The 15,033-nt window shown below is 53.8% G+C and overlaps 1 protein-coding gene across 1 annotated transcript; it reads right to left on the bottom strand.

The window, feature by feature from the left end:
- Positions 1–1,227: 1,227 nt before the first annotated feature.
- LOC100192771 (uncharacterized) lies at positions 1,228–14,816 on the bottom strand. Its single transcript, NM_001367080.1, has 6 exons — positions 14,655–14,816; positions 2,673–2,749; positions 2,332–2,578; positions 1,891–2,244; positions 1,679–1,810; positions 1,228–1,506 (listed from the first exon to the last, which is right to left on the bottom strand). The coding sequence occupies exons 2-6, from the start codon at positions 2,720–2,722 to the stop codon at positions 1,378–1,380; spliced, it is 912 nt and encodes a 303-aa protein (NP_001354009.1). The 5' UTR covers positions 2,723–2,749; positions 14,655–14,816; the 3' UTR covers positions 1,228–1,377.
- Between the last annotated feature and the right edge of the window lie 217 nt (positions 14,817–15,033).

Here is a 15,033-nt window from a genome sequence, read left to right as displayed (position 1 = left end):
GCGTGGAGAAGGCTCACGACTCTCTATGAAGTTACTCGACCGTGGTGCTTGGCCCTAGCGTGGGCTTTCCTTTGCGTAGGGGCACCAACGAGGATTAGTCGGGACCTTACGTGGTTTCGAATACCCCGGTAGAAATACCGGCGTCATCCACGAGAATTTGTATCTCTACCTTGCTCCTTAGCTTCCGCATTTATGTTAAGTATTTAAGTTTCAATCTTGTCTTTATACTTATATTATTTAGGATTAAAACTTAGCCATTGCAGTAAAGATAACAACACTTAGACAAAACCTAGTTTGCACATTCTAGTTTGATTATTTGCATAGGTTTTGCTATAGTGTTTTATTTGTGGCCTAGTTTAAAGAAAGTTTTAGAAGTTTTAATTCACCCCTTTTAGACATCACATGTTTTTTTCACACAAGAATTCTAAATCAGCTCAAATCTTTCTCTAGGTTTAATTTTCACGAGAATTCTAGATTAGCCCAATTCACCCTCGAAGCATCTTGATCATTGATCCTTTTAGAGGCTTAATTGCATGTTACACACTAAATTAGCTCAATTCTTTCTCTAGGTTTAATTTTCACGAGAATTCTAGATTAGCTGAATTCACCCTCGAAGCGTCTTGATCATTGATCCTTTCAGAAGCTAAATTGCATGTTTCACACTGTTTCCAGTATATGGTCAGGGAATTCTAATAGCCACTGAAACTTTGCAAGTTCATCGTTAGGATCGAAGCATTTCAGTAAAACACGCACATGCTAAATGGTCATATTAGATACCAACGAAACATTTGGAGCATGATGTGAATTATCAACGTGCCAAAATTCTGTGTTTGTATTGTCCCTCATTAGCCACAAAATGAGCTCAGTCCAGTTTTCAGGGGTAACATAGGGCTCAGTCCAGTTTTGGGAACCACAAAATCGGAGGGGATTGAAGGAACTAAGGTGCTGTTTGGTTCACGAAATGTAACGTAAAGGGTAATGGTAATAGTTTACACTTGATTACGGGCGGTAACAAGTTTAAATAGTCCGGTATCAAATTTTAGTACGGTATCTAATTACGGTTAGACTAAAACAAACATGATTTAACGTAATCATTTACCCATTACGTTACAAATATTTGAACCAAACGGTACCTAAAATCCTCTCATTATTCACTTTTGAATAAGGGAATTTTAGTCCCTCTAATCCTCTTCGGTTTTTGGACTCCAAAACTAGCCCATAGTGTTTCTAGTAAATCTGAGCAATTAAAAGCTGAAAAACTCAGCAGATGTCTTGAAACAAAGGGAATATCTACATGAGCTCAATTACAGGTATCCGCAAACTCAGCACAAGAATATTCATATGTATACCACATTCAGGTATTCGTGTTCTTTCTGTCTAGGAAGTTCTCCACTGCAACTCAATTTGGATCTGACCATTTTTTGAGTCTATGAGATGGTACTTCTCATTAATTCTCTTGTTACTGATCACGTCTGCAAGGTTGACATCAATGTAGCCCAAAGTTTCCTGGATCAAGAAAATACAGGCATTAGGATAAAAGATATTTGATATTTATGCCTTCAAATGATCTACTGTTAGAATTCAGTCCACATACAAGGCGGCAGTTCCAAAAAAAAGGCAATTAGCAGTCACCAGGTGCAGTAGATTAGTTATTAAATAGACGAGAATTACATTCTACCTTGCCATATATCAGCCCTTTCTTCGGGGCTTTACTTAGGACTTCAACATGTAGTTTATCATTTACAGGAGGCTCCTCACACACAAACTCGAATCCATCCTCCCATCGTGGATCCCTATTCTTCTTGATGACCTAGCAAGAGGGTGAGTAAAGAGATAGCTCAATTGTAGTCATTCCATGAAATCATAAAGCATAATTAGTTTACACAATACCCTCGTTTTCTTCTCTTCGCCTTTGAAAATTATTTTTGCATAGGGGTTTGTATGGTGCTTCCCCTCAAGATCTTTGGCTTCATGAACAATAACATAAAGCAATCCACCACCGGCTGGAGTACCATCTGGAGCTTTTTCTATCACATTGGTACCCTCTGTATCTTCTGTCTCCACATCTGCTTCCTTGAAAGGCTTGTATGTGACCTCTAGAGTAAGCTGGCCACGAGACTTCTCATTTTGTACATCATTTGGATCCATGGTCTTGAGCAAGTTAAGGGTAGTAAATTTAGTCTCCTCTGGCGGGAGGTCTTTCAGTGGGACCATGTTCATTCCCATCTTTTCATGTTTCCCAACCTATAAGAGCAAAAATAACTGCATATTGTTTGCTAATATGTCGGAAGAAAACTACATAAACTTAAAATAAGACGAAGCAAACCATGCCTGTTCCCAGTCGAAGACATTAACTTCAAGAGACTGGCTTTCTGGATCAGTCACAACAAACTTAAATTCTTCATCCCACTCTGGATTGAGATTGCTGCGCTTTACAGTAGTCTTCTTGGATGGAAGTTTATCATCTGACATTTTAAGTTTCACATATGGGTCTGATTTACCCAGCAGATCCTTCTTTCGCAAATTTTGGGCTCTTACGACCTTCACAAGTAGAATTCCAACAGGCTTTTTTGATGCTCTGGGACATTTGAAACCCATTAGCAATACTCCCCTGCCATCAGATCTAGGTTTTGATGTACACAAACCAAAACAGAAAAAGTGCTAATAATTACTTTGAGGGGTCCATTATAGGTACTTCTAGCGCCTTCGGCCACAAATACATGATTGCCACTTGCTTCTTGATGGTCTCCTGCAAATAAGGAAAGATAGCATTACAAAAGGAGCTAACTGGACTCAAAGGAGTGATTGAGTGAACTAGATACCACACAGCACTTCCACAGTAAAGAGCAGGTAGACACTACAGATAACACTGAACTCTAAATCCAGGCGACCAACCATCAAATCATAGCAATGCTGCTTTTAGCAGTTAGCACACAGATGCACACATGTTTAAATAAATGTAGGCAAATAACAGAAAAATGCCAGATAATTATATTAAAAATTTGATGTGAATGTTAAAAGGTTTGTAATTGTTAGAATTAGTCATACAACCATATTGGAGTAACTGCAGTTGGGCTGGGCTCACCCAGCACTGCATATATACATAGATATGTATCGCATTGCCTACTAAAATAAAATGTTAGTTCTATGCATTGTATATAATCAGCCTGGGCTCAAACAATACAATTCTGTGGCAATACCTCCTCTAACAGGGCCCTGTTTGGCACAGTTGCTGCTTGTTGGAAAAACAGCTTATCTGAGAAGCTGGACTGTTTTTAGTTCATTCTGAAGCTAAACTGATAAGTTGTTGCAGAAGAGCCCTGTTTGGTACAACTTATGCTTAAATCTGTGAAGAATTGTGAAATAAGCTGTGTCAAACAGGGTGGTATCACGAGTCTAATCTCGCTTCCACTCCTCCCCTGGCCTCCACCCCTCTTGGACAGCCACGCCTCTAGGGCCACTGCCACCCTTGTGCCACGTCACCGCAGCAACGCATACGATCCCTCCTGCGTGCCCATGACAAGGACCTCATTGACTGCCGAGGAGCGCACCCGAGCTGAGGTGTGGCCTTTCGCATGAAGATCGATGACATACTCGCCACGGCTCAGGCTGCGAAAAAGGAGGCTGCCAATGCACACGCTCGCATCTAGGCAGCCACCCTTCTCAAACAGGAGCAGGCCACCACTGCTACCCTCGAACAGAAGGTTGCCGCCGCCCGTTAGGGTTTGGGCCTACATCAACCCACGACCACTGGCCCACCACCCCAAGGCGCCCCCACAAGGTGATCCCGATGCAGCTTACGAGGCTACCACCATCGCCAACCGCCACGTCCAGGTAGTCGTTATTCCCGACATTCGGTCATTGGTGATGGCCGTCCTCATGTCCTATTATTACAATTGCTGGCGTGATGAAGTGCTGCTTGCTCACAAGTGGTATGCCCTCGTCGACCACATCTTGTTTGACCCTCCATCAAACGTCGATTAATGCTGGGATTGGATGGACAACGACATCATCTGCTGAATCTTCTGTACAATCTCCCCCGAGTTGCGCTAAATCGCCAGGGAGCACAATGGCATGGCTCGCTCTTAAGAATAAGTTTCTCGATAATTGTGAAACCTGCACCATCTAGCTCGATGCTACCTTTTGCACCTTCATGCAGGGCAATCTTCCCGTCGGTGACTACTGATGCAAGTTGAAGGGGATGGCGAACTCCCTGGCTGACTTGAACGCCCTTGTTAACAATCTTCGTCCTCAACATTCTACGAGGCTTGAGAAAGAAGTTTGAGCACGTCGCAGCCATCATCTGTCGCTACTCCCCCTTCCCGTCCTTCCTCAAGGACGCCCTTGTTCTGGAGAAGCTCGACATGACTACCATTAGCCTTGCTGCTGCTCTGACAGCCTTCATGCCACTCTGTCGGTCGTCCCCACACCGACTGCCCTAGCTCCTTCTACTCCGGCACGCTCCTCCAGGACCAGAAGGCAGCTTACTCCTACCTTAGGATCTGGCAAGTAGAGAAGGTGTTGTCATGGTAACACTCCATGGCTGACCTTCTACAACCCATGGATGAGCGGCATCAGCATGTGGCCCGACCTGGTTCCTAGCAGCCAATGATAGCAACAACGCCAAGTGCTCCATGCCATGATGGCGACGTCTAGACTGCTTGGACCACCCAACATCCTCGGCTTCGAACCCCTACAGGCTCCGACATCCTCACCACATGTGTTCATTGCGCCAAGCTGGTCTCGATGGTCCGACAGATGAGATCAATAGTCTCTTGCTAACTTGTTTAACACTATGGCTCTAAATACACCTATTGTGGTCACAAACTGGGTGGTCGACACCGACACCTCCAACCACACCACCACCACCACCGATAACATCTCCCTCTTTCATCCTTCTAATTTAGCTACTCCATCTATCGTCATTGGTAATGGCTTCATCCTCCCTGTTCACCTTAGTAGGTAGAGATGGCAACTGGTGAAGACCCGCCGGGTTTGCAACCCCAGACCCGACCACGTTAGACTAAAAACTCCCCTCTCCAATACTCGTACCCGTGCGCGGGTACAATTCCACACCCATACCCGGACCCGTTGGGTATTCTATACCCAGTGGGTACCCATACTCGTCTAGAGTGGTGGAGCCACGCTTGCCTGCCAACTTAATTTATCGCAGAAGCTTGGAGCCTTGGATGTGTTTTACTGTTTTGGCTAGTTGTCTACCCACTGATGCCATGTGTCCCAAGACCTATGTAGCATGTAGTTGTTGGGGCGAAGGCAAACACGCTACCCTTCGCTCGATGCCTTCGTCTCCTCATCACCCCGACGAAGGCTACATCCACAGAACGCGTCTGAACAAGCCGAAGGCGTCGACTGGACGGAGACCGGTGTGGTCCCCTTCGCCCTCGCTGTTGCAAGATGAAGGTTTTGTCGAAGTCTACGGGCCTTCCACGTCTGTAATAGCCTTTATCGTAATGACTATCTGTAACCTCCCCTCGTGGGAATATTCTGGGGATAAACCGGGTACTCGAGGGCATAAACGTCTTTGACAAGGGACAGGCGGCCACTCGAGTGCCTATAAATACCCCCGTACAGTGCCCTCACACGGGAGATTAACAAAGCTTTTGCCATCCCTCAACAAACTTTGCAAATACTCTTTCCACTTTCCTGTTGGATTAACTTGCCCAGGAGAGCAAGTTCCAACATTTGTACTCAGGAGCCAGAAGGCCAAGACAAACCTTGAGCTAGGATAAATTTTAGAGAATTGTTAACTATATTCCATGTATTTTATACACATGGGTACACGGGTAAGGGTTTAATGAGTATGTACCCGTACCCGTTCTACCCGCTGGGTCCTCTTTTTCTCCCATTAAGAGACTCGCGGGTATAAAATTGCGACCATCTTTATTAGCAGGTGACTCGATTCTTCCCGTGGCATTCTGCCTCAATAACATTCTTCTCACCCTTGATATAATTCAGAAAATCAGAATCCCCTTTTTGTTTGCCGCTTCACTACTAAAGATTCATGTTTTGTGGAGTTTGACCCCTTCGGTGTTTCTGTGAAGGATCTCGCTACCCGAAACATGATCAAGTCCAATAGCTTCGGCCCACTACACATTACGCATCCTAGGGTCTCCTGCCTCATGTGTCACCCCTTCTCGCGCCATGCCTATTGATGCTGAATCTATCTAGCATCAGCATCTTGGCCACCTTGGCTCTGATTGGCTGCCTAGTTTGTCAAATGCTTCAGCTATCTCATGTAATAAAAGTGTGCATGGTTTTTATCATGCATGTTGATATGGGTGTTCCCGATTATAGGAACGCGTCCTAGGCCACAGCCCAGATCGAGTAGGCAGGGGTGGCACACGAAGAGCTCGCCGGCGACCTATGGTAACGGTCGTTTGTCGTCGGTGACGCCTGAGACTGGATTTGTGGAACAAGCGTTCATTTCCTCTGATGCCTTTCTCTTCTTTATTCCAATACTGTCGGGGACCATAATTAGGGGTACCCTCAAGACGCCTAATTCTCAGCTGGTAACCCCCATCAGCATAAAGCTGCAGAGGCCTGATGGGTGCGATTAAGTCAGGGATCAGTCCATACGAGCGACTCGATCACGCCTCGCCCGAGCCTAGCCTCGGGCAAGGGCAGCCGACCCCGAGGGATTTCCGTCTCGCCCGAGGCCACCCTTTAACAGCGGACACATCTCCGGCTCGCCCGAGGCTTTGCCTTCGCTAAGAAGCAACCCTGACTAAATCGCCGCACCGACCGACCGAGTCGCAGGAGCATTTAACGCAAAGGTGGCCTGACACCTTTATCCTGACGCGCGCCCCCCGGCAGAGCCGAAGTGACCGCCGTCACTTCACCGCTCCACTGACCGGTCTGACAGAAGGACAGCGTCGCCTGCGCCACTCCGACTGCAGTGCCACTTGACAGAGTGAGACTGACAGGCAGTCAGGCCCTGCCAAAGGCGCCATAGGAAACTCCGCTCCGCCCGACCCAGGGCTCGGACTCGGGCTAAGCCCCGGAAGACGGCGAACTCCGCTCCGCCCGACCCAGGGCTCGGACTCGGGCTAAGCCCCGGAAGACGGCGAACTCCGCTCCGCTCGACCCAGGGCTCGGACTCGGGCAAAGCCCCGGAAGACGGCGAACTCCGCTCCGCCCGACCCAGGGCTCGGACTCGGGCAAAGCCCCGGAAGACGGCGAACTCCGCTCCGCCCGACCCAGGGCTCGGACTCGGGCTAGGCCCCGGAAGACGGCGAACTCCGCTCCGCCCGACCCAGGGCTCGGACTCGGGCTAAGCCCCGGAAGACGGCGAACTCCGCTCCGCCCGACCCAGGGCTCGGACTCGGGCTCAGCCCCAGAAGACGACGAACTCCGCTCCGCCCGACCCAGGGCTCGGACTCGTGCTAGGCCCCAGAAGACGACGAACTCCGCTTCGCCCGACCCCAGGGCTCGGACTCCGCCCTGGCCTCTGCCGAACAACCTCCGCCTCGCCCGACCCAGGGGCTCGGGCTCGGCCTCGGCCATGGAAGACAGACTCGACCTCGGCTTCGGAGGAGCCTCCACGTCGCCCGACCTAGGGCACAGGCCAGCCACGTCAACAGGAAGCGCCATCATCACTCTACCCCGAGCCGACTCGGGCCGCAGAGAACAAGACCGGTGTCCCATCTGGCTAGCTCCGCCAGATAGGCAATGATGGCGCCCCGCAAGCCCTGTGACGACGGCGGCTCTCAGCTCCCTTACGGAAGCAGGGGGACGTCAGCAAGGACTCAACCGCTCCGACAGCTGTCCCTCCGCCAGGCTCCGTTGCTCCTCCGACAGCCACGACATCACACCAGCAGGGTGCCAAGATCTCTTCGGCTGCCACATTGGCATGTACTTAGGGCGCTAGCTCTCCCTCCGCTAGACACGTAGCACTCTGCTACATCCCCATTGTACACCTGGATCCTCTCCTTACGCCTATAAAAGGAAGGACCAGGGCCTTCTTAAAAAGGTTGGCCGCGCGGGGACGAGGACGGGACAGGCGCTCTCTTGGGGCCGCTCGCTTCCCTCACCCGCGTGGACGCTTGTAACCCCCTACTGCAAGCGCACCCGACCTGGGCGCGGGACGAACACGAAGGCCGCGGGATTTCCACCTCTCTCACGCCCGTCTCCGGCCACCTCGCTTTCCCCCCTTCGCGCTCGCCCACGCGCTCGACCCATCTGGGCTGGGGCACGCGGCACACTCACTCGTCGGCTTAGGGACCCCCCGGTCTCGAGACGCCGACAGTTGGCGCGCCAGGTAGGGGCCTGCTGCGTGCTGACGAACAGCTTCCCGTCAAGCTCCAGATGGGCAGCCTCCAGCAACCTCTCCGGGCCGGGACGGTGCTCCGTTTCGGGAGTCTTGAGTTCATGTCCTTCGACGGCAGCTACGACATGATACTCCTTCCACCGCCGCGCGACAACGACAATGGCGGCCGACAACCCGCCCGCCGGCGGCGTAATCGACAACATCTTCCCCGCGTGGTGGAAGAACAACATTCGAGCTCGCCCCGTCCTCTCCCCCGCCGACGGAGGAGGAGGCGGGGCAACCAAGGCCAAGCGGGAGGTCGCGCTTCGTCGGCTGTCGAGCGAATCGACGTCCCCAGCGCCCCAACGGGGGGCGCGTCGGGCGTCGACCTCGCGTTCGAGACGAAGGCGAGCGCCGTCCCCCCGCGACACGCCAATCCCGAGCAAGTGGACGACACCAGCGCGCTCGCGGAGAGCTTGCGGGACGTCGCCCTCGTACCTGAGACGACGGTGCAATCAGTCCCCGACGTGACTATGTCGCTCCTCGTCGACCAAAAGGTACTGACTGATTCCCATCCTACGTCATTTTGACTCGGCCTCAACCCGCCTAGCGACCTCGCTTTGGCGGGCGCTCTCGTTGAGGCGAGTGCAACCCCTCTGGGGTTTCGTATGCGGTCGCCTTGGGACCGATTGACGGACGTCTCGACCTACGGGCCCTCTGGGTCCGAGGAAGATGACGATCCCAGCATCTGTTGGGATTTCTCTGGATTTGGCAACCCCAGTGCCATGCGGGACTTTATGACCGCATGTGACTACTGCCTCTCCGACTGTTCCGACGGTAGCCGCAGCCTTGACGACGAGAACTGCGGCCCAAGCCGCGAATGTTTCCACGTCGAGCTAGGGGATCCCTCCGAAGGCAACCATCTCGGCATGCCGGAGGACGGTGATCTCCCTAGGCCGGTGCCTCGCGCTGACATCCCGCGGGAGCTAGCTGTGGTCCCCGTTCCGGCGGGGGGTCACGACCCACAGCTCGAGCAAGTCCGCGGGGCGCAGGCCAGGCTCGACGAGGGAGCAGGAGCGCTTGAGTCGATCCGCCGGGACGTCGGGCAGGTATGGGCGGGCCAACCCCCAGCCGGAGAAATACGTCACCTACCCCAGGGTTTCCAGCACCGCGTCGCCAACGACGTCAGGGTCAGGCCGCCGCCCGCATCCAGTGGGGTCGGTCAGAACCTGGCAGCCGCAGCGATGCTCCTCCGCGCGATGCCGGAGCCATCAACCACCGAGGGTCGGCGAATCCAGGGAGAGCTCAAGAATCTCCTGGAAGGCGCTGCGGTCCGACGGGCCGAGAGCTCTGCCTCCCGAAGGCAGGGATACCCCTCGGAACCTCATGCCACGACTTCCCGATTCATGCGGGAAGCCTCGGTCTACACCGGGCGTACACGCAACACCGCGCCTGCGGCCCCGGGCCACCTCGGCAACGAGCACCATCGTCGCGACCGTCGGGCCCACCTCGACGAAAGGGTGCACCGAGGCTACCACCCCAGGCGTGGGGGACGCTACAACAGCGGGGAGGATCGGAGTCCCTCGCCCGAACCACCCGGTCCGCAGGCCTTCAGTCGGGCCATCCGACGGGCGCCGTTCCCGACCCGGTTCCGACCCACGACTACTATCACAAAGTACTCGGGGGAAACGAGACCGGAACTGTGGCTCGCAGACTACCGCCTGGCCTGCCAACTGGGTGGAACGGACGACGACAACCTCATCATCCGCAACCTCCCCCTGTTCCTCTCCGACACTGCTCGCGCCTGGTTGGAGCACCTGCCTCCGGGGCAGATCTCCAACTGGGATGACTTGGTCCAAGCCTTCGCCGGCAATTTTCAGGGCACGTACGTGCGCCCCGGGAATTCCTGGGACCTCCGAAGCTGCCGACAACAGCCGGGAGAGTCTCTTCGGGACTACATCCGGCGATTCTCGAAGCAGCGCACCGAGCTGCCCAACATCACCGACTCGGATGTCATCGGCGCGTTCCTTGCCGGCACCACCTGCCGCGACCTGGTGAGTAAGTTGGGTCGCAAGACCCCCACCAGGGCGAGCGAGCTGATGGACATCGCCACCAAGTTCGCCTCTGGCCAGGAGGCGGTCGAGGCTATCTTCCGAAAGGACAAGCAGCCCCAGGGCCGCCCATCGGAAGAGGCTCCCGAGGCGTCTACTCCACGCGGCGCCAAGAAGAAAGGCAAGAAGAAGTCGCAAGCGAAACGCGATGCCACCGACGCGGACCTTGTCGCCGCCGCCGAGTACAAGAACCCTCGGAAGCCCCCCGGAGGTGCTAACCTCTTCGACAAGATGCTCAAGGAGCCGTGCCCCTATCATCAGGTGCCCGTCAAGCACACCCTCGAGGAGTGCGTCATGCTTCGGCGCCACTTCCACAGGGCCGGGCCACCCGCAGAGGGTGGCAGGGCCCGCGACGACGACAAAAAGGAAGATCACCAAGCAGGAGAGTTCCCCGAGGTCCGCGACTGCTTCATGATCTACGGTGGGCATGCGGCGAATGCCTCGGCTCGGCATCGCAAGCAAGAGCGCCGGGAGGTCTGCTCGGTGAAGGTGGCGGCGCCAGTCTACCTAGACTGGTCCGACAAGCCCATCACCTTCGACCAAGCTGACCACCCCGACCACGTGCCGAGCCCGGGGAAATACCCGCTCGTCGTCGACCCCATCGTCGGCGACGTCAGGCTCACCAAGGTCCTGATGAACGGGGGCAGCTGCCTCAACATCATCTACGTCGAGACCCTCAGGCTCCTGCGCGTCGATCTGTCCTCCGTCCGAGCAGGCGCTGCGCCCTTCCACGGGATCATTCCTGGGAAGCGCGTCCAGCCCCTCGGACGACTCGACCTTCCCGTCTGCTTCGGAACGCCCTCCAACTTCTGAAGGGAGACTTTGACATTCGAGGTGGTCGGGTTCCGAGGAACCTACCACGCGGTACTGGGGAGGCCATGCTACGCGAAGTTCATGGCCGTCCCCAACTACACCTACCTGAAGCTCAAGATGTCGGGCCCCAACGGGGTCATCACCGTCGGCACCACGTACAAACACGCGTTCGAATGCGACGTGGAGTGCGTGGAGTACGCCGAGGCCCTCGCCGAGTCCGAGGCCCTCATCGCCGACCTGGAGAACCTCTCCAAAGAGGTGCCAGACGTGAAGCGTCATGCCGGCAACTTCGAGCCAGCGGAGACGGTTAAGGTCGTCCCTCTCGACCCCAGTGGCGACACCGCCAAGCAGATCCGGATCGGTTCCGGGCTCGACCCCAAATAGGAAGCAGTGCTCGTCGACTTTCTCCGCGCAAACGCCGACGTCTTTGCGTGGAGTCACTCGAATATGCCCGGCATACCGAGGGATGTCGCCGAGCACTCGCTGGATATTCGGGCTGGAGCCCGACCCGTCAGGCAGCCTCTGCGCCGATTCGACGAGGAGAAGCGCAGAGTGATAGGCGAGGAGATCCACAAGCTAATGGCAGCAGGGTTCATCAAAGAGGTATTCCATCCCGAATGGCTTGCCAACCCTGTGCTTGTGAGAAAGAAAGGGGGGAAATGGCGGATGTGTGTAGACTACACTGGTCTCAACAAAGCATGTCCGAAGGTTACCTACCCTCTGCCTCGCATCGATCAAATCGTGTATTCCACTGCTGGGTGCGAAACCCTGTCCTTCCTCGATGCCTACTCAGGGTATCACCAAATCCGGATGAAAGAGTCCGACCAGCTCGCGACTTCTTTCATCACGCCCTTCGGCATGTACTGCTATGTCACCATGCCGTTCGGTTTGAGGAATGAGGGCGCGACGTACCAGCGGTGCATGAACCATGTGTTCGGCGAACACATCGGTCGCACAGTCGAGGCCTACGTCGATGACATCGTAGTCAAGACAAGGAAGGCTTCCGACCTCCTCTCCGACCTTGAAGTGACATTCCGATGTCTCAAGGCGAAAGGCGTCAAGCTCAATCCCGAGAAGTGTGTCTTCGGGGTGCCCCGGGGCATGCTCTTGGGGTTCATCGTCTCCGAGCGAGGCATCGAAGCCAACCCGGAGAAGATCGCAGCTATCACCAGCATGGGGCCCATCAAGGACTTAAAAGGCGTACAGAGGGTCATGGGATGTCTCGCGGCCCTGAGCCGCTTCATCTCACGCCTCGGCGAAAGAGGTCTGCCTCTGTACCGCCTCTTAAGGAAGGCCGAGTGTTTCGCTTGGACCCCTGAGGCCGAGGAAGCTCTCGGGAACCTGAAGGCGCTCCTTACAAAGGCGCCTATCTTGGTGCCCCCAGCTGATGGAGAAGCCCTCTTGGTCTACGTCGCCGCGACCACTCAGGTGGTTAGCGCCGCGATTGTGGTCGAGAGGCAAGAAGAGGGGCATGCATTGCCCGTTCAGAGGCCAGTTTACTTCGTCAGCGAGGTACTGTCCGAAACCAAGATCCACTACCCACAAGTTCAGAAGCTGCTGTATGCAGTGATCCTGACGAGGCGAAAGTTGCGACATTACTTCGAGTCTCATCCGGTAACTGTGGTGTCATCCTTCCCCCTGGGGGAGATCATCCAGTGCCGAGAGGCCTCGGGCAGGATCGCAAAGTGGGCGGTGGAAATCATGGGCGAGACAATCTCGTTCGCCCCTCGGAAGGCCATCAAGTCCCAGGTATTGGCGGACTTCGTAGCCGAATGGGTCGACACCCAGCTGCCGACGGCTCCGATCCAACCGGAGCTCTGGACCACGTTTTTCGACGGGTCGCTGATGAAGACGGGAGCCGGCGCGGGCCTGCTCTTCATCTCGCCCCTCGGGAAACACCTGCGCTACGTGCTACGCCTCCATTTCCCGGCGTCCAACAATGTGGCTGAGTACGAGGCTCTGGTCAACGGGTTGCGGATCGCCATCGAGCTAGGGGTCAGACGCCTCGACGCCCGCGGTGACTCGCAGCTCGTCATCGACCAAGTCATGAAGAACTCCCACTGCCGCGACCCGAAGATGGAGGCCTACTGCGATGAGGTTCGGCGCCTGGAAGACAAGTTCTACGGGCTCGAGCTTAACCACATCGCTCGGCGCTACAACGAGACTGCGGACGAGCTGGCAAAAATAGCCTCGGTGCGAACGACGGTTCCCCCGGACGTCTTCTCCCAGGATCTGCATCAACCCTCCGTCAAGATCAACGACACGCCCGAGCCCGAGGCAACCTCGGCCCAGCCCGAGGTACCCTCGGCTCAGCCCGAGGCGTCCTCGGTTCAGCCCGAGGTACCCTCGGCCCCCGAGGGCGAGGCGCTGCACGTCGAGGAGGAGCAGAACGGGGCCACGCCTGATCGAAATTGGCAGACCCCGTACCTGCAATATCTCCGCCAATGAGAGCTACCCCTCGACCAAGCCGAGGCTCGGCGGGTAGCGCGACGCGCCAAGTCGTTCGTCTTGCTGGGCGATGAGGAGGAGCTCTACCACCGCAGTGTCGATTGGTTTGATAACACAAATATAAGGACATTGTGGCAAGGAGAATACTTGTAAGTTGGCACCATGTTACTGCAGGGTATTGAATATTAGTGGAGAAGACAGAAGGTCGATATAAATAGTGGAGGAAAACAACATCAAGTGTGGCATGCTGACGTCTTTAAAGGTTGCTCTTGCTTGAGGGTAAGTTTGAAACTTCAATTTTTGCTTTTGAGGCAGGTTTCAGATTGGATCAAATCAAGAGTGGTGGTCTGGTGGACTAAATATATGAAAAAGTGTGTAATAGTTCAATGGAAAAATCAATAACGGAAAGAGATATCTTTAAAAATGTAAAGTATGTTTCAGGGAGAAAATGTTAGTCCAACTGAAGGACAAGAAACATAAAACGGAATACAACATTCTAAACCAGGAGGATTCAAGAATTACAGGTTTCATGCACTCCATGAACAGAAACTCACAATATTGAACAAAAAGAAAAAATGTTTGAATGGACAACAAAACACTGCTAGTCTTATGATCTGATCATGCTTACTCCTGGGCTCCTGGCTATATATAATTTAACGACTGCGTTAAGAATCAAGCTATAGGCTTCTAACGCCTCTGGAAAAGTTCTTTAAAAAATGACCGAGAACTGCGTCGCTTTAACTGACAAATACTGAAAGATCTAAAAAAACAGGGGAATGCCTCCCACGAGTAAGAGGCCGTATCAAGCATTCCTCCTACGCCTTGTTCTAGCGAGCCGACACGGGTCGAAATCACTAGCGCGCGCGAGAAGACCAAGTGGAACCTACGCAAGCAGGTTCGAGAGCAATAACCCCACGAATCCAGATCACTAACCCTACGATCCAATCGAGGTTGAGACCCAGGCTGCGGAAAAACCCTGGTGGGGAACCGAAATGGACGGGGAGTGAAAGACGAACCAGCGAGGCGAGGCTTGCTAGTCCCACGAGGAAGGCGACGCCATGGAACGGAGTGCTCGGTCGGCAGCGGAAAAGCTTTGTTTTCAGATTTCAGAATTGGTTTGGCCGGCGGGGCGGAGGCCGGGGGGGGAGCTTGCGACGACAAGAGGACAACGGGTATACTCATGCTTTACATGCACAACGGTGATTTGGTGCACACATATCGCGAGGGGATCTATGTGAAAGAATCTCCTTATTATTAAGGGCTTGTTTGATTTTCTAGCTTCGAGAGTCAATTCTTTAATAGACTGATTATTAGTGATTATTTAGAAGTCAATCTATTTGACGAAAATTGTTTGGCAAATATGTTGTGAAGTGATTCCTGAGAGGTTAGATAGTG

The sequence above is a fragment of the Zea mays genome, chromosome 1 (genome assembly GCF_902167145.1).
Source record: "Zea mays cultivar B73 chromosome 1, Zm-B73-REFERENCE-NAM-5.0, whole genome shotgun sequence".
In the NCBI taxonomy this organism is placed as follows: Eukaryota; Viridiplantae; Streptophyta; class Magnoliopsida; order Poales; family Poaceae; genus Zea; species Zea mays.
Note: the sequence above shows the minus strand (reverse complement) of the source record. Positions and strands in the feature narration are given on the sequence as shown.